Source organism: Penicillium bovifimosum, assembly GCF_028826915.1.
Source record: "Penicillium bovifimosum strain IBT 22155 chromosome Unknown utg000004l_segment0_segment0, whole genome shotgun sequence".
In the NCBI taxonomy this organism is placed as follows: Eukaryota; Fungi; Ascomycota; class Eurotiomycetes; order Eurotiales; family Aspergillaceae; genus Penicillium; species Penicillium bovifimosum.
This window is the reverse complement of record NW_026622713.1, coordinates 1602989-1621949: the sequence shown is the minus strand read 5'-3', so window position 1 is coordinate 1621949 and position 18961 is coordinate 1602989. Positions and strand designations below refer to the sequence as shown.

The 18961-nt window shown below is 49.7% G+C and overlaps 6 protein-coding genes across 6 annotated transcripts; 4 read left to right on the top strand and 2 right to left on the bottom strand.

Moving 5' to 3' along the window:
• Positions 1–47: 47 nt before the first annotated feature.
• On the bottom strand, positions 48–865 carry N7515_004916 (uncharacterized protein; the record flags this gene model as incomplete). Its single annotated transcript, XM_056665660.1, has 2 exons — positions 48–773; positions 818–865. 2 exons carry the CDS (start codon positions 863–865, stop codon positions 48–50), a joined length of 774 nt encoding a protein of 257 aa, XP_056522610.1.
• A 1410-nt stretch (positions 866–2275) lies between these two features.
• Positions 2276–2575, bottom strand: N7515_004915 (uncharacterized protein; the record flags this gene model as incomplete). The annotated part of the gene is made up of 1 exon (XM_056665659.1): positions 2276–2575. One exon carries the CDS (start codon positions 2573–2575, stop codon positions 2276–2278), a length of 300 nt encoding a protein of 99 aa, XP_056522609.1.
• Positions 2576–3408: 833 nt separating this feature from the next.
• On the top strand, positions 3409–5918 carry N7515_004914 (putative succinyl-CoA synthetase subunit alpha; the record flags this gene model as incomplete). Its single annotated transcript, XM_056665658.1, has 9 exons — positions 3409–3565; positions 3626–3747; positions 3816–3959; positions 4020–4402; positions 4474–4684; positions 4734–5335; positions 5387–5418; positions 5483–5775; positions 5832–5918. The coding sequence occupies 9 exons, from the start codon at positions 3409–3411 to the stop codon at positions 5916–5918; spliced, it is 2031 nt and encodes a 676-aa protein (XP_056522608.1).
• An 848-nt stretch (positions 5919–6766) lies between these two features.
• N7515_004913 (uncharacterized protein) lies at positions 6767–8120 on the top strand (the record flags this gene model as incomplete). Its single annotated transcript, XM_056665657.1, has 3 exons — positions 6767–7424; positions 7475–7906; positions 7963–8120. The coding sequence occupies 3 exons, from the start codon at positions 6767–6769 to the stop codon at positions 8118–8120; spliced, it is 1248 nt and encodes a 415-aa protein (XP_056522607.1).
• Positions 8121–9331: 1211 nt separating this feature from the next.
• N7515_004912 (glycoside hydrolase family 55 protein) lies at positions 9332–11809 on the top strand (the record flags this gene model as incomplete). Its single annotated transcript, XM_056665656.1, has 5 exons — positions 9332–9503; positions 9555–10727; positions 10783–11359; positions 11417–11546; positions 11600–11809. 5 exons carry the CDS (start codon positions 9332–9334, stop codon positions 11807–11809), a joined length of 2262 nt encoding a protein of 753 aa, XP_056522606.1.
• Positions 11810–16185: 4376 nt separating this feature from the next.
• N7515_004911 (uncharacterized protein) lies at positions 16186–16686 on the top strand (the record flags this gene model as incomplete). The annotated part of the gene is made up of 1 exon (XM_056665655.1): positions 16186–16686. One exon carries the CDS (start codon positions 16186–16188, stop codon positions 16684–16686), a length of 501 nt encoding a protein of 166 aa, XP_056522605.1.
• Between the last annotated feature and the right edge of the window lie 2275 nt (positions 16687–18961).

Here is an 18961-nt window from a genome sequence, read left to right as displayed (position 1 = left end):
TTACACAGGTCCAATGATAACGCGAGAAGAAAAGGGCAACCCCACATCTAACTAACTTGTACAGCTCCGTCGTATGGAAGCGCTGTACGACCTCTGGAAATACGGACATTTTCTGTTGCATGCGAGGCCTCTACGTGTAGGTCTGTAGGACCGATAGATTTGCCACTCCACACCCACCTTTTTAACGACTGTCCCTGGCTCTTATTAATTGTCATAGCGAAACAGAGACGGATCGGAAACTGTACGCGACGGAGAGTGAAGGATAGCTGTCCCTCGGTCGTCTCCAATGGCACACGCGGGATCGTGTACTCCGCCGCTTTATAGTCACCGGCGATGATACGGGCGGTGATATTCCAATCATACAGACCCGTGATGATGAGACGGGTGCCGTTGCAGAGGCCGCCCTCATGACGTAGGTTCCAGATCAGCATAGTCGGGGCGCCGACCTTCAAGGCCAGCTCCAACGGCGGCAGGCTGGTGAGATTAATCGTCCGCAGATACTCCGGAGGGTGGTCTGTCAGCGTGGGTTGATCCCTGGCGGAGCCATCCCGGGCACGATCCGCAGACCAATACATCCTCGAATGGCCGGGCATATGGCCAATCAACCGGTCCTTGAACACTGTCGCCGCGTCGTTACGGATGGTGATAATCGACCGCTCGGCAAAAGTATACAGGACTCCGGCGACTGCCGACAGCGCCGTGGCGGGGTAGACGGCATCACAGAGCTCTTCCACGGTATCAGACCCGGGGGTCCCGGCAAGCATCAGCCCGCCCTGGCAGAGTACCCTCAGGAGTATCTGCGGACGATTAATCTCACCAGCCTGCTGCCGTCGAGGCTGAGGTTGAAGGTCGGTGCCCCGATCATGCTGATCCGGAACCTGCGTCAAGAGGACGGCCTGTGCAATGGCACCCGTCTCATCATCACCGGTGTCTACGAGTGGAACATCACTGCCCGTATTATCGCTGGCGATTATAAATGGGAGGACGAACGGAGAGCTCTTCCACGGTATCAGACCGGAGGATATAATGTGGTAGAGGATCAGCACTCGTTAAGAGCCAGTGTAGATAAGGAGGGGCCAGGTGGATTGGGTTTAACTGAACAGCCACCTTTTTGCAGTAGCGAGTGAAAAGAGGACTGCTCTGGAATGAGTTACTGTCGCGCTCTGCGAGCCAATGAAAAGCCTTGCAGAAACGACAGGCGTGCTCCATACGCCAATGATCATGTCTCTGCACGGTGGCAGGGCGGTACTGGGAGTGAAATGCAACGGGCGTCGCCACGCGGGGTCGGCAACAGGGGCATAACCTGAACGGCTGGTGGCGGCGCGCCAGGTCGATATATTGGGCTATAGGAAGCTGATCCCGGCAATTGAAGTAGGACTGCATAACGGTACGGGCTGGGGGCACTTGACGGATCTGGGGTCTACATCTGGCACGGTTAGTGAAGGGCTCGGGCGCCGTGAATAGTCGACGAAAGCCGATAGCGGGTGAATGGCGCCGCAGCAAGTGCACTGGCGAGTCTGGGCCTGACATGATTTTCAGCAGTATTAAAAGCATTCGCACGTACGGGGGCCTCGCTCTCGACCTGTGTTGACTGGGGATGGCGGCATCCGTGGCAGGATTTAAGCCGACATTTCTGTCGTTGAGGAACGTAGTCAGGGCTCGTTTGTTACGGCACCGGCTACAGCGCTTGGTAGACAGGCGGGCGTTTTCGGCGGCGGACGCTCACGCAGTGGTGTTGGCTTAGTGGCTCCCGTGATCTCACGTGCCAGTCGGTTAAGCGAGAACACACAAAGTGTCCGCCCCTCCGCTTCGTCTCTTCTTTTCTTCAAATCAAAATCAGTTCATACATTCATTTTGGATTGGTTCGCCTTGGCATCTCTAGGCTCCATCGGGCGTACAAGACCATGCTGTGATCAAGTTTCATAGTCATGAGCCTGGCACGCACGTTGGATCTTGGAGATGAAAAAGCTTCTCAATCCCAACGAACAATCCTCATTGGTCGATTCAATCGGTCCCTGAGGATAATCGGGATAGCCCCTCGCCCAATTCACTGCAGAAGGTCCAATCGAATAATCCTACAGGAGATTGTATGCGAGGATGGGTGATTCTGAGAAGAACCAAGGGTTTCCGATGGGGACAATGCCCTCGGATTCATGTCGAGAGACACCTCATAGAGCGAGAGCCAGTTGCCAGATGCCAGATGCCAAGTGCCAGAGCCTGAGCCAGATGCCTGATGCCAAAGCGAGATGCTAGAGCCAGAACCATATGCTAGATGCTAGATGCCAGATGCCAGAGCGAGATGCCTGATGCAGAGCCAAATGCTAGATCCGGAACCATATGCTAGATGCCAAGTGCCAGAGCCAAGTGCCAGAGCCAAGTGCCAGAGCCAAGTGCCAGAGCCAAGTGCCAGAGCCAAGTGCCAGAGCCAAGTGCCAGAGCCAAGTGCCAGAGCCAAGTGCCAGAGCCAAGTGCCAGAGCCAAGTGCCAGATGCCGGAGCCAGATGCCAGAGCCAGATGCCAGAGCCAGGGCCGGAGCCAGAGCCAGAGCCAATGTGAAGGCCTGATAGTCCTTCATGTATCCGGATCAGGGAGATACTCAAGTGAATACCCATTATATCCTTACCCATTCCATGCGTATCCACTTCAGTATCTCCCTGATCCTCATACTCCACGAAGGATCATCAGCCCTTCACGGCCAGAGCCAGAGCCAGAACCACAAATATTACCTATTATCTCTGGGTCCGAGATAGAGAATAACCTTTTTATTGATTATTTGATTTGGTTCAATTTATTTTATTTTTCCATCATAACATTCCAACAAGTAACTTGTAGTTCGGCGCGCAGGCCTCGATCTCTGTCGCACAATGCTTGCGAGATCGATTGGTAGGTACTGACGTCCTTCCTCCCTTGTGCCCATAGCGCTTGTAGTTCAGACTTCAGAGTCTTCGAATACTTGCACGGGGGTGGAGAAATCGGTAACGGGGACCGACTATGGAGAGCGTGTATTAGTAGCAGGAGTCCGAAGTGCAAGACGACGGAACCCTACGAGGCTGCGACCATGCGCATACCTCCCGCAGAAATCCTCACCAGCGGCAGCCGAGTCGAACTACGACGACCTTGTTTCACTCTGTGTTAACTATGGCATATTTACTTCACACCGAACTAAGCTTTCGTATTATCCTCATGTTCAAAGAGCTAACCTTCTTCCTCGGCAAAAATGTGGGGAAAGCTCCGAGCCTCCGACACCGGAGTAGCCGACTTGGCCCAGTAGCCTTATTAACCCCATACTTATGATCAACTACACTGTTTCGCGAGATTGAAAAAGACCTATACTTCTATATTACCATTTACCAAGTCCGCAATTTCTATTCATCAATCATTCCTGAGTCTGCATGTGTATGTGCTAAGATGACTCTGCACGCCCTGCCAAAACGGGCGCCCAAGCCACTGCGGGCCCCCCTAAGAAGGTGTTTCGCAACTACCCCCCGCACCGCAAGCTATGCGGATACACTGCCAAACCTCAAGATTGGCGCGCATACCAAAGTCCTATTCCAAGGATTTACAGGTAAGTACATATATCTACCGTCCAATCGAGACAACCACGACAATGCTAACACCCGTCCAGGCAAACAAGCCACTGCCAACGTCAAGGAGTCCCTTGAATGGGGCACTAAGATCGTTGGAGGTGTCAAGCCCGGTGTGGAAGGCGAACATCTAGGCCTGCCCGTCTTCCCGTCCGTCAAAGCGGTATGAGAATCCCACGAGCCCTTGTGCATGTGTACCGAACCAACTGGCTAACTCAAGGACCACCCCAGGCCCAGGAACGCGCCAAGCCCGACGCATCAGCAATCTATGTTCCGGGAAACCAGACAGCCAAGGCCATTGAAGAGGCGATCGAAGCGGAAATCCCGCTTGTCGTTGCTGTAGCCGAGCATGTGCCGATCCACGATATCCTGCGTGTATGAGTCTTTCCTTTGCTTATGTACCAAAGTTGAGAAGCATTTCTAATGACATTTCAGATCCACTCCATGCTTCAGACTCAGTCGAAGACGCGTCTGGTAGGGGCAAATTGTCCAGGAATTATATCCGCCATCGGCAAGTGCCGAATCGGCTTCCAGCCTTTGCCGTGCTTTGCGCCGGGGAATGTGGGCATTGTCGCCAAGTCAGGGACACTTAGCTACGAGACTGTTGCGTCGACGACCCGGGCTGGACTCGGTCAGAGTCTTTGTATTAGTATGGGCGGTGATGTGTTGGCTGGTACCAACTTTGTCGATGCGCTTAATATCTTTGAGAATGACCCTGATACGGAGGGTATCATTTTGGTTGGTGAGATTGGGGGAACAGCGGAGATGGATGCGGCGGAGTGGATCAAAGATTATCGGAGGAGGACGTTGGATCCGAAGTGAGTTATTCTCCGCTGGCTTTTGCAAAACCAGGCAATCTGTTTTGCAGTCGGGTACTGACTCTGTATAGACCGATTATGGCGCTCGTCGGGGGCTTGGAGGCACCCCCTGGTCGGATTATGGGACATGCCGGTGCCTGGGCGGCGCCTGGGGAACCAGATGCGCAAACCAAGTACCTCGCGCTTGAACGTGCTGGTGCGGTTATGGTTAACCACCCCGAGAAGTTTGGCGAGAGGATGAAGACATTGTTCGCTAACCGGTCTAACAGGCCGGGTGCAAGTGTGAGTTCAGTTGTCTGAGTTGTTTTGAACTGGATTAACATGTCCACAGTCGTCCTTGGGGTCCAGCTCTCAAAAGCGAGGCTTTCACACCATGAGACGAGTCACTCCAGTATCCAGACTACCCGCTGTACAGAAGCGTAACTTGCATATCAAACAATCCCAAGCATTTGACATGCTCAAGGAGAGATCCATTCCCGTCAATGAGACAGGTTCCGACTCCGATTTCTCTATTTCTATCACGGTCGACAGAACAGCTTTGTCGCCATGCATCATCGCCTCGCCAAATTCCGAGTTCGACGCAGCTCAGTCACAGAAGTTCCCATTTCCCTATTCTCAGACCGCGTTCGAGAATAGCTCCATTACCACTACTGTCGCCTCGCACTTGGGTCTCCCTGAATCCGCCCACAAGAAGGTCGCGGGTTTCGTGCAAGCTCTATGGGAAATCTACAAGGAGAAAGAGGCATTCACGCTGGAGACGCGGGTTGGCATTTCCGCCAATGGTGCCTTTGAAGTACACGGCGCACGATTTGGATTCGACGATGCTGCGTTCCGTAGCTCGGGACGCCAGGAGGATATCCACAAATTGCGGGATAAGTCCGAAGAGGTACCTGAGGAGGTTGAAGCCGAGAAAGATGGAATTGTTTACGTCAAGTATGTATTAGCGCATTGACTATTTTGTATTTCGATTAACAGAAACATCAGGTTGGAAGGCGAAGGAACTGTCGGCACACTCGGTACGTATTCATCTTCTTGGGTCCGTTTGATTCAATCCGAATGTCGTTTACTCACAGTATATAGTCAACGGCGCGGGACTTGCTATGAACACAGTCGACGCACTTACGATCCACGGCGGCCACTGCGCTAACTTCCTCGACACGGGTGGCAAGGCTACATCCGAGACAGTCAAGTCGTCGTTCCGGGTTATCTGCTCGGACACGCGTGTCAAGGCTATCTTTGTGAATATCTTTGGTGGATTGACGCGCTGTGATATGATTGCCGAGGGCATTATCCTGGCTTTCAGAGATTTGGACATGAAGGTCCCGATTGTTGTGCGGTTGCGTGGTACAAATGAGGAGTTGGGACAGAAGATGGTAGGCACTGGTATTGGTCTCTGCGGTTATCTGTTTGCTAACTTGGACATCTGTAGATTGCAGAGAGTGGTCTTCCTCTGCATGCTTTTGACGGGTTTGAGGAGGCCGCGAGGAAGGTTATTGCGTTGGCTGAAGGTCAATAGATGCGCTGCTGGTGGAGTGTATATGGTTGATCGTATATAGAAGATACAGCATAGAAGCCGTCTTTGTTTTCGTGTATATCGGACCATGGACCCCTGAGTTTTCCAACGAACCCTCTTAATTGTGCTTTTGATGTCAGCTCACGCTTCCATTCACTTCGGTGTCTGGCTTTTGGTAGTTTTAGATGGTCACTCTAAGCGGATTTAGGTGGAGGGTCGAACTACCTACGCACTAGAACTAAAACTGACAAAGAAGAATGAAGGAAACCTAACCCCGAGACTCCGCAGAATGACCGATCTCATATTCGACCTAGATGCCGGATGCTACCATTGCTTTAAGCGTGATTGGCTGATAACTTCCACGCTTGAATTTACTGCCAGTGCGTTCCGTAGGCTTTCGTGATTGGCGTGAATTGGTTGGAGGAATTGATAGGGTAGCCAGCCACAGGCAGTCATTCCGACTTGCCGCAGAAAAACAACGGGATAAGTCAAACCGCGGGGAAATAAGGCACTAGTAAAGGCACCAATTACCCTGTCTGTAACTAGTGCCAATTTGGCTAGTTTCCTTAAAGGCTTAGCTTGATAATCTGGGGAATCAGCAGTTAACCGAGTTCGGCCCCCTATCCCGTACCACATAATCTCTGCTTCTACACACGTCCCTTCAACCCCTCTCCCAATAGCATATGTCCAGTACTAATTGGTGGATTGTCTATTTTCCGATGATAAAAATATGGTGACAGGGTGAGCATCAAAGCAATAGAAAGTAGCCGCATCTATTTTTTTTTGGCCTTGCATAAAGCTTGTTTACTCCCGCAGTCTATCGTTTCTCCAGGCTGCTTTCCTCGATCAATATGTTATCTTCAAATTTCATCTTATATTGCACTGGTATTCTCTCCGCTGTGAGTGTATGCAATGCATTTGCAGTCCCTCCAGAAGCGCATCGACCTGCCAAAACTGCCAACTTGAGTCCAATCCCCACTGAAGCCCCCAAAAAATGGGTTCATCCTGGTGTTTTTGTCAGTGCGAAACAGCTAGACTTCATTGGCAAGAAAGTTGCTCATAACGAGGGGCCATGGAGCAATGCATTCACCAGCATGATGAACTACAATTACTCTTCTCCAACAAGAACTGCAGTTCCGTACAAGACTGTTGAGTGTGGGCCAACATCCACGCCCAATATTGGCTGCTACCAGGAGCGTGAAGACTCCATGGCTGCGTACATCAATTCGCTAGCATACTGGATCACCAAGGAGAACAAATACGCAAAGAAGGCAATTGAATACATGGACGCTTGGTCCAGCACGATCCAAGGCCATGCCAACTCAAATGCTCCATTGCAGGCGGCTTGGTCTGCTGCCAACTGGGTTCGTGCGGGTGAAATAATGCGTTATGCCCCCGGTGGACACTGGTCAAAGAAGGGTATCCAGCAATTTGCAGATATGTTGACGAAAGTCTATCTTCCGATTATTTTGCCGGGCGATGCGGCCAATAACGGCAATTGGGACTTGGGTATGTGTTAATGATCTGGATGAAGCAGGACAACAGTTAACACATAACAGTCATGATGGAGTCGTCCATCGGCATTGCGGTATTTACTGAAAACAAAACTACATATGAGGATGCTATGGGCAAGTTTGCCGGCCGAGTCCCTGCCTATATCTACCTCACCTCGGATGGCCCATACCCAGTACCTGGCCGAGGCATAGAGGACACCCCGTCGGCACTCATCAAATATTGGCAAGGACAGCAGTACTTCAACGTCAGCGGTCTTACACAAGAGACTTGCCGTGATTATGCTCATACAAGCTACTCAATCGCATCCATGTCGCATGTTGCCGAGACGTCTCGAATCCAGGGTAAAGATCTGTGGCTCACGAATTTGGGAGTACGAGTGAAAGCCGCTTTGGAACTGCATTCATCGTTTGAAACCGGAGAAGAACCTATTCCCTCCTGGATTTGTGGTGGACAGATTGCCCGGTCTATGGATCCAGGTAAGTTGAAATATATTGACAACAAAATACGTTCTACACTGACATTGCTATCTCAGTTTTGGAACCCCCCTATAATGCACTTGCTTATCGCATGCACGAGTCGATGCCTCATACGCGTAAATTCCTGGAGGAACAGCGACCAGCCGAGATTGGAGAGCCTGAGCCATTGTTTATTGGATTTGAGACCGTGACGAACGCCGAGATTCCGTTTTAGAAGGACTGTGCTAGCATGATTTGGACAAGCTGTGAAGCTGTGAGCTATATAGTGGTACTAGATCCAAGTCTTATTATTCCTCTTGCTTCAGAATAAGCTGTCACCCGTCCATATAGTATGCACCCTGACCAAACCCCCCAGTTCGAACGGCCCAGATCTCCACGAATGTTGGTCCAAACGATTGACCAGTTGGTGGTCGCCAACTGGCGAAGCCCCAAATCCGACAGTTAACAACAGGACGTAGTTCTTATGCAAGTTCGACTTACTCATTCCAGTAAGGTAACGGAATTTATGGGTAAATATTTCATGTACTTCTCATCTTCTTACTCGCCATGGCCTCAGCTGAATCTTTTTACTTGACCACTACCGGGCTACCACTTGGCGGCTTCTATCCTTGTACTCTCCTTATGTACATCATGGCTTTCTATCGAAGCCGCAACTAGAGAAGTAAACAGATGGAGAGAAAGAATTTGCAAGTCTCCTGTATAGCTCGATAGAGGAGAAATGGACAGAGAAGCAAAGTATCTACCACACTCCAAACGGGTTAGGGCTCGCAGACTCAGGCAACAATTTCCTTCCTCAGGCCATCATAATTTGCATAGAAGTTACTCTCGAAAAGGAAAAGCCCCTTTTTCTGCCTTAGCCGACCCTTTGCCGTCCTACCAAATGGAGAGAATTCAATTGCCGCGATGTTACATCTGGTAATTGACTTGTTTACTTGTCAACGCCCTCATCTTCCCCGCATCGGGCGAAGCTATAGAATTTCCACCAACCAACACTGGGCCTTCAACCCTTGTTGGAGATTGGCGATGGCTTCATCTTGCCTCAAGGAATTTCCTATGACATATTCATTCAAGCACTAGCTGACCGACCAATTGTGCCAGCATATACTGATTTAGGCATTGTTTAGGGTCTATGACAGTGTAACGCTACTCCCCGCAAATGGCCCTACTATAAAAACCTGGATGGATCGGAAAAATGACCACTTAACAATCCAACACGTTCTCGATATACAGCGACGCCATTAAGGGAGCCATCAATTATGAAGTGGCTGGCATCGACATGGCTTTTAGCCACCACCGTGGTCGCGGCTGCGCTCATCCCGTAAGATTTCTCTTCCATTCCCAAACCCCACTATATAGGTATTTTAAGAATGAGGCTCATGCGTTACCCTCTAGAAATCATGATGATTCTAAGGACAGTCTTCAACAATGTCTTCATGCTTCACGGGGGAGCCGTTTTGGATGGAGACTATCGAACACACAGGAATTTCTCCCTTCCTCGACGACCCATCATATGCAGTGTTCCGCGATGTGAAGGATTTTGGGGCTAAGGGAGACGGCATTACGGATGATACAGAGGCTATTCAGAAGGCAATTGATGGTAAGAATGACTCGTCCACTTAACAGCATCCTCATTGACCCCCAATTATAGATGGAGGACGTTGTTTCACCGGCTGTGGTCCCGGTGACCCGCCTGCAAAGACAGTCAAACCTGCCTTGATCTATTTCCCGTCTGGGAAATACAAGATCTCAAAGAGCATCAACATGTACATCTTCACTCAGCTTGTGGGTAACCCGCTCGATCGTCCCATAATCAGCGCAGCGGCTGGATTCGACGACTTATACCTCATCAACGGATTCCCATCACCGCCCGTCTCACCTTTCCCGACGACCATAAACCTGTATCTGCAGGTGCGCAACTTCATCTTTGACACCACTGCCGTCGATGTTCAGTCGTCTGTAGCGTGCATAAACTGGCCATCAGCACAAGCAGTCACTTTCAGCTTCAACCACCTCCAGCTAGCCAAGAACAGCATGCACCAGGGTATTGTCTTCAACGGAACTACCGGTGGAGGCGGCGGATCTGCCACATTCATGGGCGATCTATCCATATCTGGCGGAGATGTTGGGATACGACTCAACAACCAGCAATATGCCATGCGTGGTATTACGTTCGATAACGTCAAGACGGGCATTTTGATAGATCATGTTTTCACCTTATCTCTCCAGGGGATGAAGTTCCAGAACTGCGAGGTGGGCGTCAACTTCACCGCGCCGGGAACAAATTCCGTTGGATCGCTTATCCTTCTCGACTCTGAAGCTGCTTCTACAAAGAATGTCATCATTTCACAACATACAAAAAATGCAGACGGCTCCATTATCATCGAGAACCTCAAGCTAAAGAAAGTGGACCATACAGTGGCTGATCGAGATGGCAAATCCATCCTGGCCGGCTCAGGGCACTCACCCAAAATCGAGTCATTTATTCAAGGCAATGTCTACAAGGACCTCACAAATGGTACCTATATGGAAACCAGCGGCAAGCTGTCTCGTTCCCAAACATTGACGGACAGAAGTGGTGCCTACTTCACTAAGTCTCGGCCCCAATACGAAGACTATAGTTCTCGTTGCTTTTCCAGCGTACGAGACTTCGGCGCTACTGGGGATGGCAAAACAGATGCGACCGATGCCATCAACGCGGCTCTGAAAGCCAACGCAAACAAAAGAATTACCTACTTCCCTGCGGGAAATTATCGGGTCGCGGGCACTATTGAAGTCCCTGCGGGATCCCGAATCGTGGGCGAGGCATGGTCGACACTTAGTGGTATGTTTCCTGACCCCCCTTGACAGTATTGCTCTGCTAACTACGCTGGCTTCAGCAATCGGTGATTATTTCAAAGATGAGGAAAACCCACAGGTCATGTTCAAGATGGGAAAGCCCGGAACTAATGGAGTTATCGAAGTGAGCGACTTGGCCTTTGACGTAGCCGACGTCTTGCCTGGTGCTATTCTTGTGGAAAGCAACATTGCTGGAGCCAAGGCTGGCGACGTTGGTCTCTGGGACACTCACTTCCGCGCTGGGGGAACCATCGGCTCAGCCGTCGAGACCAAGTGTGCCTCATATCCCACTACAGACATTCCCGGGTGTAAGGCGGCATTCATGTTCATGCATCTCAAGCCGGAAAGCTCGACATACATGGAGAGCGTCTGGGGGTGGTCGGTTAACCGAGATCTTGATGGCCTCAGTGGTGCCACCAACGGCACAAGCCAATCCGTCGCCGTTGGAAGAGGCCTACTCGTCGAGTCCAAACGTGGAACATGGCTCGTCGGTACTGCCTTTGAGCATTTCGTGCTGTACCAATACCAGATGCTGAATGCTGAAAATGTTTTCGCTTTGATGTCGCAGACAGAAACTGTGTACTGGCAACCTGCTCCCGCAGCCCCGGCTCCTTGGACGTAAGTTATTTCCAGATTGCCTATGTGTCTTGATGTCTTCAACTAACATGTGTCTAGGCCCAACCCCAAGTACAATGATCCCGACTATTCTAACTGCGATCCTTCATCTCCGCAATGTTTCATGGGTTGGTCTTTGCGAGTTGTTGGGGGTCGTGACATGACGTTTTACGGACTGGGATTCTGGCAGGTTAGTAGATGCCGACTGAGAACGAAGTTTGATATATCTTCTAATTGATCCAGTTTTTCAATGGCCTGAACGGCGTCGAAGGCCCATATGCCCAGGACAACATTGTCTCCATTGAAGATGAGCCCAAGTCTCTGAGGATCTACAACCTTGGAACCCACTTGGTGCGCAACATGGTGACTGTGGATAAGAAGACGACAGCTCTCAGCGAAGATAATGCGGGTGGTTGGGGCGGGCTCATCGCTGCCTATCTTCCCTTCGCGTAAGAGACTAAGAGTGAGTGTCTAAGCTGTTCAAGACACGGGACCACCATCAACGTTGACGCCTGTTGTTACACGTACTTCGAAGACTTTCTAGTTTTTGTGCTATACACAACTCGACCACAACTGAATATAATCCTGTTTACCACAATATCCAGTACATACGACCATAGGGTGTGGAAAACAGGGCTTCCCGTCCGCTCAGCCGTACTTAAGCCACACGCCGGTGAGTTAGTAGTTGGGTGGGTGACCACCAGCGAATCCTCACTGTTGTATGTTTTTGTTTTTTTTTTCATCTACCTTATCCTTAACTATGATAGGAGAATTTACGTGCTTTAAAGCTGTATTGTCGCAATGCCCATAGCCCGAAGCCTGTACGGAACGGGTAGTCGCTACTCCTATGAGCGGTAACCGCTTATCCTACAACCCTTAACTACTGCGGTATATTGATGGATGTAAGTAGCATAGGCCTCCCGTCAGCCTTGGCTATCCGTTTGAGACAGGAGCAAATGCCTGCGACAGTATGTCACTGATGAATAGGTTCCAGTTGGTACTGTGTGAGAGTCTTAGAGACCCAGAGCTTCTATGTCCGTAGGATCGATTATCAAACTTGAAGTTGAACAGATGTACATGGTGAGGAGGAAGTAACTTGTGTCCTCTTGGTTTGTCTCGATACTTATGACACGCTATTGGCGCGGATGTACGCATAAAGATGATGTGTACAATTCTCAAAAGAACCAGTCGTATCTGCATGGCCACACTCCATGAAGTGACTACGTAAAGTAGTGTGTTATATACTCAAACAATATCTTATTCACAATATGATCAGTCTCGGCGTCTATCTACAAGGGAAAGAACTCTTGACAGCTGTGTCATGGCACATCCTCAAGCACTCCCGTCATCCAGCAGTTGGTTTTTTTTGCCATTTCGGTTTTCTCTTCTCCTTGCAAATGAACGCGCAGACCGAAACAAAAAAGGAACGAAACAGAAATCCAACGTATGATGCCATTGCCTCGGTTTTTTTTCGGTTTTCCGTTTTTGAACTTTTTTTGCTGTTTTCTGTTTCCTTGTGTTGTTGTCCGGGTTTAACCTCAGGAGTGATGAACCAGAGAAACACCTTTAATTGCCCTGCCGGGCCAGCCAACGCTGCCAGACTTCCTCCGCAGGGGCAGTTGTGTGGGACTGGACCTCTGTGGGATATGGCGGCGGCCGCAGGTAAAATAGTTCCCATTGCTGGAAGCTCTGGTACGCCGGTCCATGGACCCGCTCTGAAGACATCGCGACATTCGTGAGCTGCGGATTGGGTGTCATGGGATGAACCCTATTCCCCCGAAGAACCTCTTCAGCCAGCTGCCTCAGCTCTTTCACTTCTCCAAGTAATTCTTGAAGCAGGCGTGTTTGCTCGACCTCTCGAGGATCTTCTATTCCAAAAGAAGACGTGTGAGCATGTCCTGGAGGTGGCGCAGAGCCCATGACAGTGGGAGATCCTTGGAGTCGGGGCCAAGGCTTGCCGAGACGACTGGCCTTCTGTTTCTCGGCAGCCAGCCACGCACTGAGAGGCTCTGCTATGGTCGGATGCCTCGCCATCCGAAGCTTTTCGCCATTCAGAATGAGTCTCCACTTTGGGAGAGCACGATCAAGAACATTGTCTTCCAAAAAGCGATTTCCATGCGAATCTGTGGCCAAGGCGACTGGCCAATATTGTGCTTTCACTGTCCAGGCGACGGCGCTAGTGAGGTAGAATACCTCTGGCATTTGTTTCATGTGCGCTCGGTTACCGGATCTTATGATCGCACGTATCTCGCGCCCGGATTGTTCAGATCCGGTTGAGATCACAGGTGGATGATCGAGGACAGGGGGGTGATTGAGGACAGGGGGGTGATCGAGGACAGGGGGGTGATCGAGGCTCTCTACCGAGTTTCGTATGGTCAGCTTCTCTCGCCGATGATCGAGTTGAACAGTGTGCTTACCTAGGTTTGGAGACAACAGCTCGGCACAGGTGATAATTCTCTCAGGCAGCTCTTCCAAGTGTTGCAGCAGCCTATCATCTGCTTTGTCATTGAGCAGGGGCCGAAGCATGGCCGACCATTTCTCCGAATCAGTGGCTGTATCGGGTATCTGCATATTCCTTATCTCTTCCGCTTTCTGAGCGGTGGTAAAATTGATGAGGATAAGAAAGACACATTTGGAAACCCGCCACGGGGCCTTGTCATGTTGCTTGACCATTATCAACCATTGGCGAATGCTAAAATCCAGGAGAGCCTTCTTGGTAAGTGTTCTGCCCTCGGACAGGCGAGATATCATGAGCTCGACTGTTAGGTTGAGTATGTCGTTCTTCGCCATGTTCCCAAGACCAGTCGATCCGGCCTTCTCAGCCATCATGTGTGCTTACGGGTAGGAAAGCACTGTGTGGAAGGCCATAATTAGAGAGTGCTGCTATGACACACCAAGGTGGTGATAAATGGATGGATGATTCAACTTACCAAGTGGTTGACGAGGTTAGAACCCGATAAACAGCTGGGTGGACAGATGTTACTGAAAGGACACGCCAAAACGGGAAGAGGCACAGAGCAGAGAGACGGGAAAGAGACGGAAGAGAGACGGAGGAGAGAAAATATGGAGATGCGTGAAGAAGATCTTGCAGATGGGCGATGAAGAAGTTGGAGATGGGTGAAGAGGAATGAACACCACAAGTGAAGAGAAAGGTTATATAGTCACCGTGTCTCTCGCCGGAGATGTCAACGGCAACGCACGACTACAACGAACGCACGACTACAACGAACGCACGACTACAACGAACGCACGACTACCTCAATGAACGCACGACTACCTCAATGAACGCCAGACAAGAACCTGAGGCCGCCACGCCGAGAAATGGAAATGCTACAATATGAAAAAAACACCACTCACGAATACACAGGTAACGAATCAAGGCGCTTTTCAGTACGGTTTCAGTATCTCAATTGAAGAAGCGTGGAGACCGGATATAGTCAAAGGCGACGACAAGACGGAAGAGCTCAGGCTCCATGTCCAAGTATCCAAGATGAGCGCCAGAGGCACACGAGCAAACCCATCTGATGCCTACGACACCTACCTTGTAAATTATTTGACAGCCGTCAAAATAAGTGGTCCACCAACACGCTGAGCCGTGAAGACTACATGATCTCAGGGGAGAGAGCCCGTCAACCTACGTGAACGACAAACCATCTACCTTACTTTGGCATGGTTCTTCTTTCGTCTCCGTTACGTTCCATACTGCGTCCATAGATAGTATTTTATTTTTTACTTCCTTTTTATTGTTATTTGCGCATCCGATTCCCAAGGCGAAGCGAAGTTCCTGATATCTCGCCTGTCCGAGGGTGGCACAATTTCAAAAGGGCTTCACTGAGTTTGCACATTCGTCAATGGCTGACTATGGTCAAGAAAAGACCAAATGTTGGATGAGTGGTTCTTGATGATGGATGCATCAAGGCACAGCTGTTTCTCAAGAGTTCACCTATCCCTTCAGTGTTGACAGAGTACGAATCATCTTCGATATTGTTTCAGGATTGCACTAACTATATATGATATAGAAAACGACAATCGAAGAAGTGGTACCTGTTTGCTTTCTGGCTTCTGCAAGAGATGAGAATCATCCATGTCGTATGTGAAGGGTAACCTGATCTGGTATTGCGCCTACAGCGGAAACCTTGGAAATCCAGTGTCCTGATTAACAGTTAACATGTACGTGTCGCCATGGATAACAAGTAACTGTGGATGGTAAGGTAGGATGAGAGGTCTCATAGTTGCAACCCACATGGAAACCACCAGTTACCTTTGCTATAGGCCACATCTTCAAGCGGTTGATGTATTTTGCAGCTCAGGCTATAGAGCAAGGATACCTAATACACCATTGTTTATATTAAATCTTCCAATACCATTGGGCGGTATTGGTAAAAAGGACAATGTCAGTCGTTTTCAGAATGCAATAAGGGACTGCGGTGGTGTTAGTGAGCTCGCCAGTTGACCCACATGATTATGACCGGCTAGCTCGCCAGTTGACCCGAAGGTCTCTGCTAGTAGCCCTATCTGGAATGTATGTATTAAAAGGTAATTTATTATGTACTCACTCGAATTAATTACAGCTGCCAAGGAATTCAGTACGGCCTGGGCCTATCAATATCGGGCCTTCTCCACTACGGCTGGACCCACATGTGGATGTCGAGGCGACATGTTTACTAGTACGTACTACTACTGCCATAACTACCATAACTATGATCTCAGTTATCACTTTCAATTCACTTACCGTTGTGTTCATTTGTGTTCTTTCTTCCCCTAAGCTGAACACGCATCGCTGACGAGTCATCTTACTTTCCAAAATTCTATATTTTGCAGTCCTCACCATGGCATCAAATACCAGAATAACCTGCTTCGATGCTCGATTGCTCCGCGGCCTTGTAGGTACTACGGTCACCACATACGACCTTGTCTCGGATGACGCGTCAGTAGTCCCCCGAAAGCACTGGGTCATCACGAAGAAACTCATCGAGAGGGCAGCCCCTATGACAGATCATGATGTCAAGATGGGCCGCGGTTCAGCTAAAACAGTTGGCAAGTTCCTATGCCACGCCGCAGAGGACCCAAGCCAGGAGGCGTTTATGCGAATCTATCAGCAGATTCCTCTCACCGGAACGGAAGATGCCGACCACGACACTCTGGCTAGACAAGCTGTTGCTCCTGGAGTTTGTGGCGAGTTTGAGGCCTTCAAAAGGTTGCAGAGTGCAGGCTGTGGCGCCGTTCCTCGCTTTCTTGGTCACGCAGAAAGTACACAAGGAGACAATGACCTTCTTCCTGGAGGCTACATTAGATACCTTGTGTGGGAAAAGGTCCCAGGGAGCCTCTAACAAAGGAATTCTTCTGGGGCTTGGATATAACCGCGCGCAACGAAACCCGGGCTAAGTTCCGCGACACATATGAGTAAGTCTATGCAAATCTCAGGCACTGACAGGCAGGTAGAGGGAGATTGACATAATCCAAAGACAGCTACTTAGTTGCGGGATAAAACCAGGCCAATCCAGGATCTCGAAAATTATCTTTGATCCGTCCACAGGCAAGCTGTACGTCTTGGATGCCCTATATGCGTTGAAAATATGTACTAACGGATTTTAGTCATATCTCGGGGTTCCGAAGGGGATGGCCAATTCACGATGAAATTAAATGGTCAGAGGCTCGTTACGTCGAGTTTGAACTGGCGGAGCCGAGTGAAGGAGGGGACTGGTACCTCCACCCGGAGAAATGGCAGTGGTAAATGCTCTTAAAGGCGAGTATTTTGATTTCGTGGCGACTCTTGATTTATGCATTATGCAATCACTTTGAAGCGTAACTATCACTGGTGACAGAATATGTGCATTACAAGTGTGCATTTGGCTTGTAGCTATCCTCTCTAATGACTGATACAAGGCATTATGTCCACGTCAAGTCGGTTAGGTTATCACTGACATATCATTGCTATCTTGGATTTCATCGAGATCTTCTGCGTATGGACTGGAATTTTGCAGCTGCATTGCACAGCCAAAAAGGCATCGCCAGCCACTCCCGTCGTACTTCCCCAGATCGTAGGTATTGAACGCCGTCTTATCAATCGAACCCGTACACTTCAGCTTACCCAATCACTTGTTAGACTGGATAGTTATAGTTAAGCCTAATCACCATTATATCAAGTACATACGACCATAGGGTGTGGAAAACAGGGCTTCCCGTCCGCTCAGCCGTACTTAAGCCACACGCCGGTGAGTTAGTAGTTGGGTGGGTGACCACCAGCGAATCCTCACTGTTGTATGTTTTTCATTTTCTTTTTCGCTTGTTTGGACTGTAATCTAAACAGCCAGCACTGAGCGTCGGCAAGTGGTTTGAGAAAAATTGATACCTTTTGCCATATGATTAAACACCAGATCAGACGCGGCACGTGTTGCTTTAGAGTTTACGATGATGATGACGTTCTCATTAACCCGGTTTAGCTCGCTGTACATGCTGTGGCTGGGGTATTAGGTATTAGGGGATTGTTAATTACACCTCCCATTTGGCTAATCCCACCTCCCATGCCTGAATTAGCCTTGCCAGTTGACGGGAGATTCGCCAGTTGACGGGAGGCTTGCTAACACCCGTCTGGAACTCAGTAGTCAGCCCCACAAGTCGATATCGACAACTGGACAGAAGATTTTTGTTGATACTTTCTTAGAAGGTACTGTACACATGTCCTGTTCACATTCTGTATACAGACTCTCTATATTCAAGGGTTTGCAGCGCGGTCTGCATGTCATCTCGCCTAGGCATTGAGTGCTACCCTTGATGGTCCGGACTCCGTGTTTGAGCGATGATTGCATCTGCTTGACCCTCCCCTCATAAGATAACCGAGGCCTTATCAACCGTATACCCATTTCGGGTGCTTATAGGGATAAAATAGCCCTAGGTAAGCGCCGGGGCTCCCCTGGGATTGGACAATACAAATTGGAAATTCTGACATTGTTTAACTTTGATGTACTATAAGCAGATTACATTGAACTTAAGTATGCAGAGATGCAATGCATCGGACGCTGCGGACGAATGCCTACTTTGGCCTAGTACTTACTACGATACTACCTCCCCTCGAGTCCTGCAGGAGTCTTCATCTTCCCCGGATTTTCGGATGATCCCAGAACATCCCCACTCCTGATGTGGTACGAGTACGACCGTCATTAAATTCATGAGCGCTTGTTATATGACTCATATCAGGGTCGTCGATTCTCATACATCATGCGTTGATTCATCTCCAAGAGTATAAGCTTGTGTTCGAGGCCTCAATCTAGCCTGACTGGCGAAGAAATCAAACCCATTGACTTTATTCGGCCGCTTGACCAGAAAAACCCACCACGAATGGACACTGCCTCAAGGCTAGCCTATTCTAATGACTCTACTGGGGCCTGGTCTAGGTATGACCTCAGGCCTGGGAATACGAGAATACGTTTGTGTTAGATGCCCTCGATCCCCCCATGAAGCCCGCTGTTCTCGCCCGAACACTCAATGGCGAACACTCAATGGACTCGGAGAATGCAAAAACCCCGCCTCAGCCCTCAGGCTTGGCAATCCACTTGGCCATCCACTAGCGGTCCGGCCCGTGTTATTCCTTAGGCTTGGCGGTCA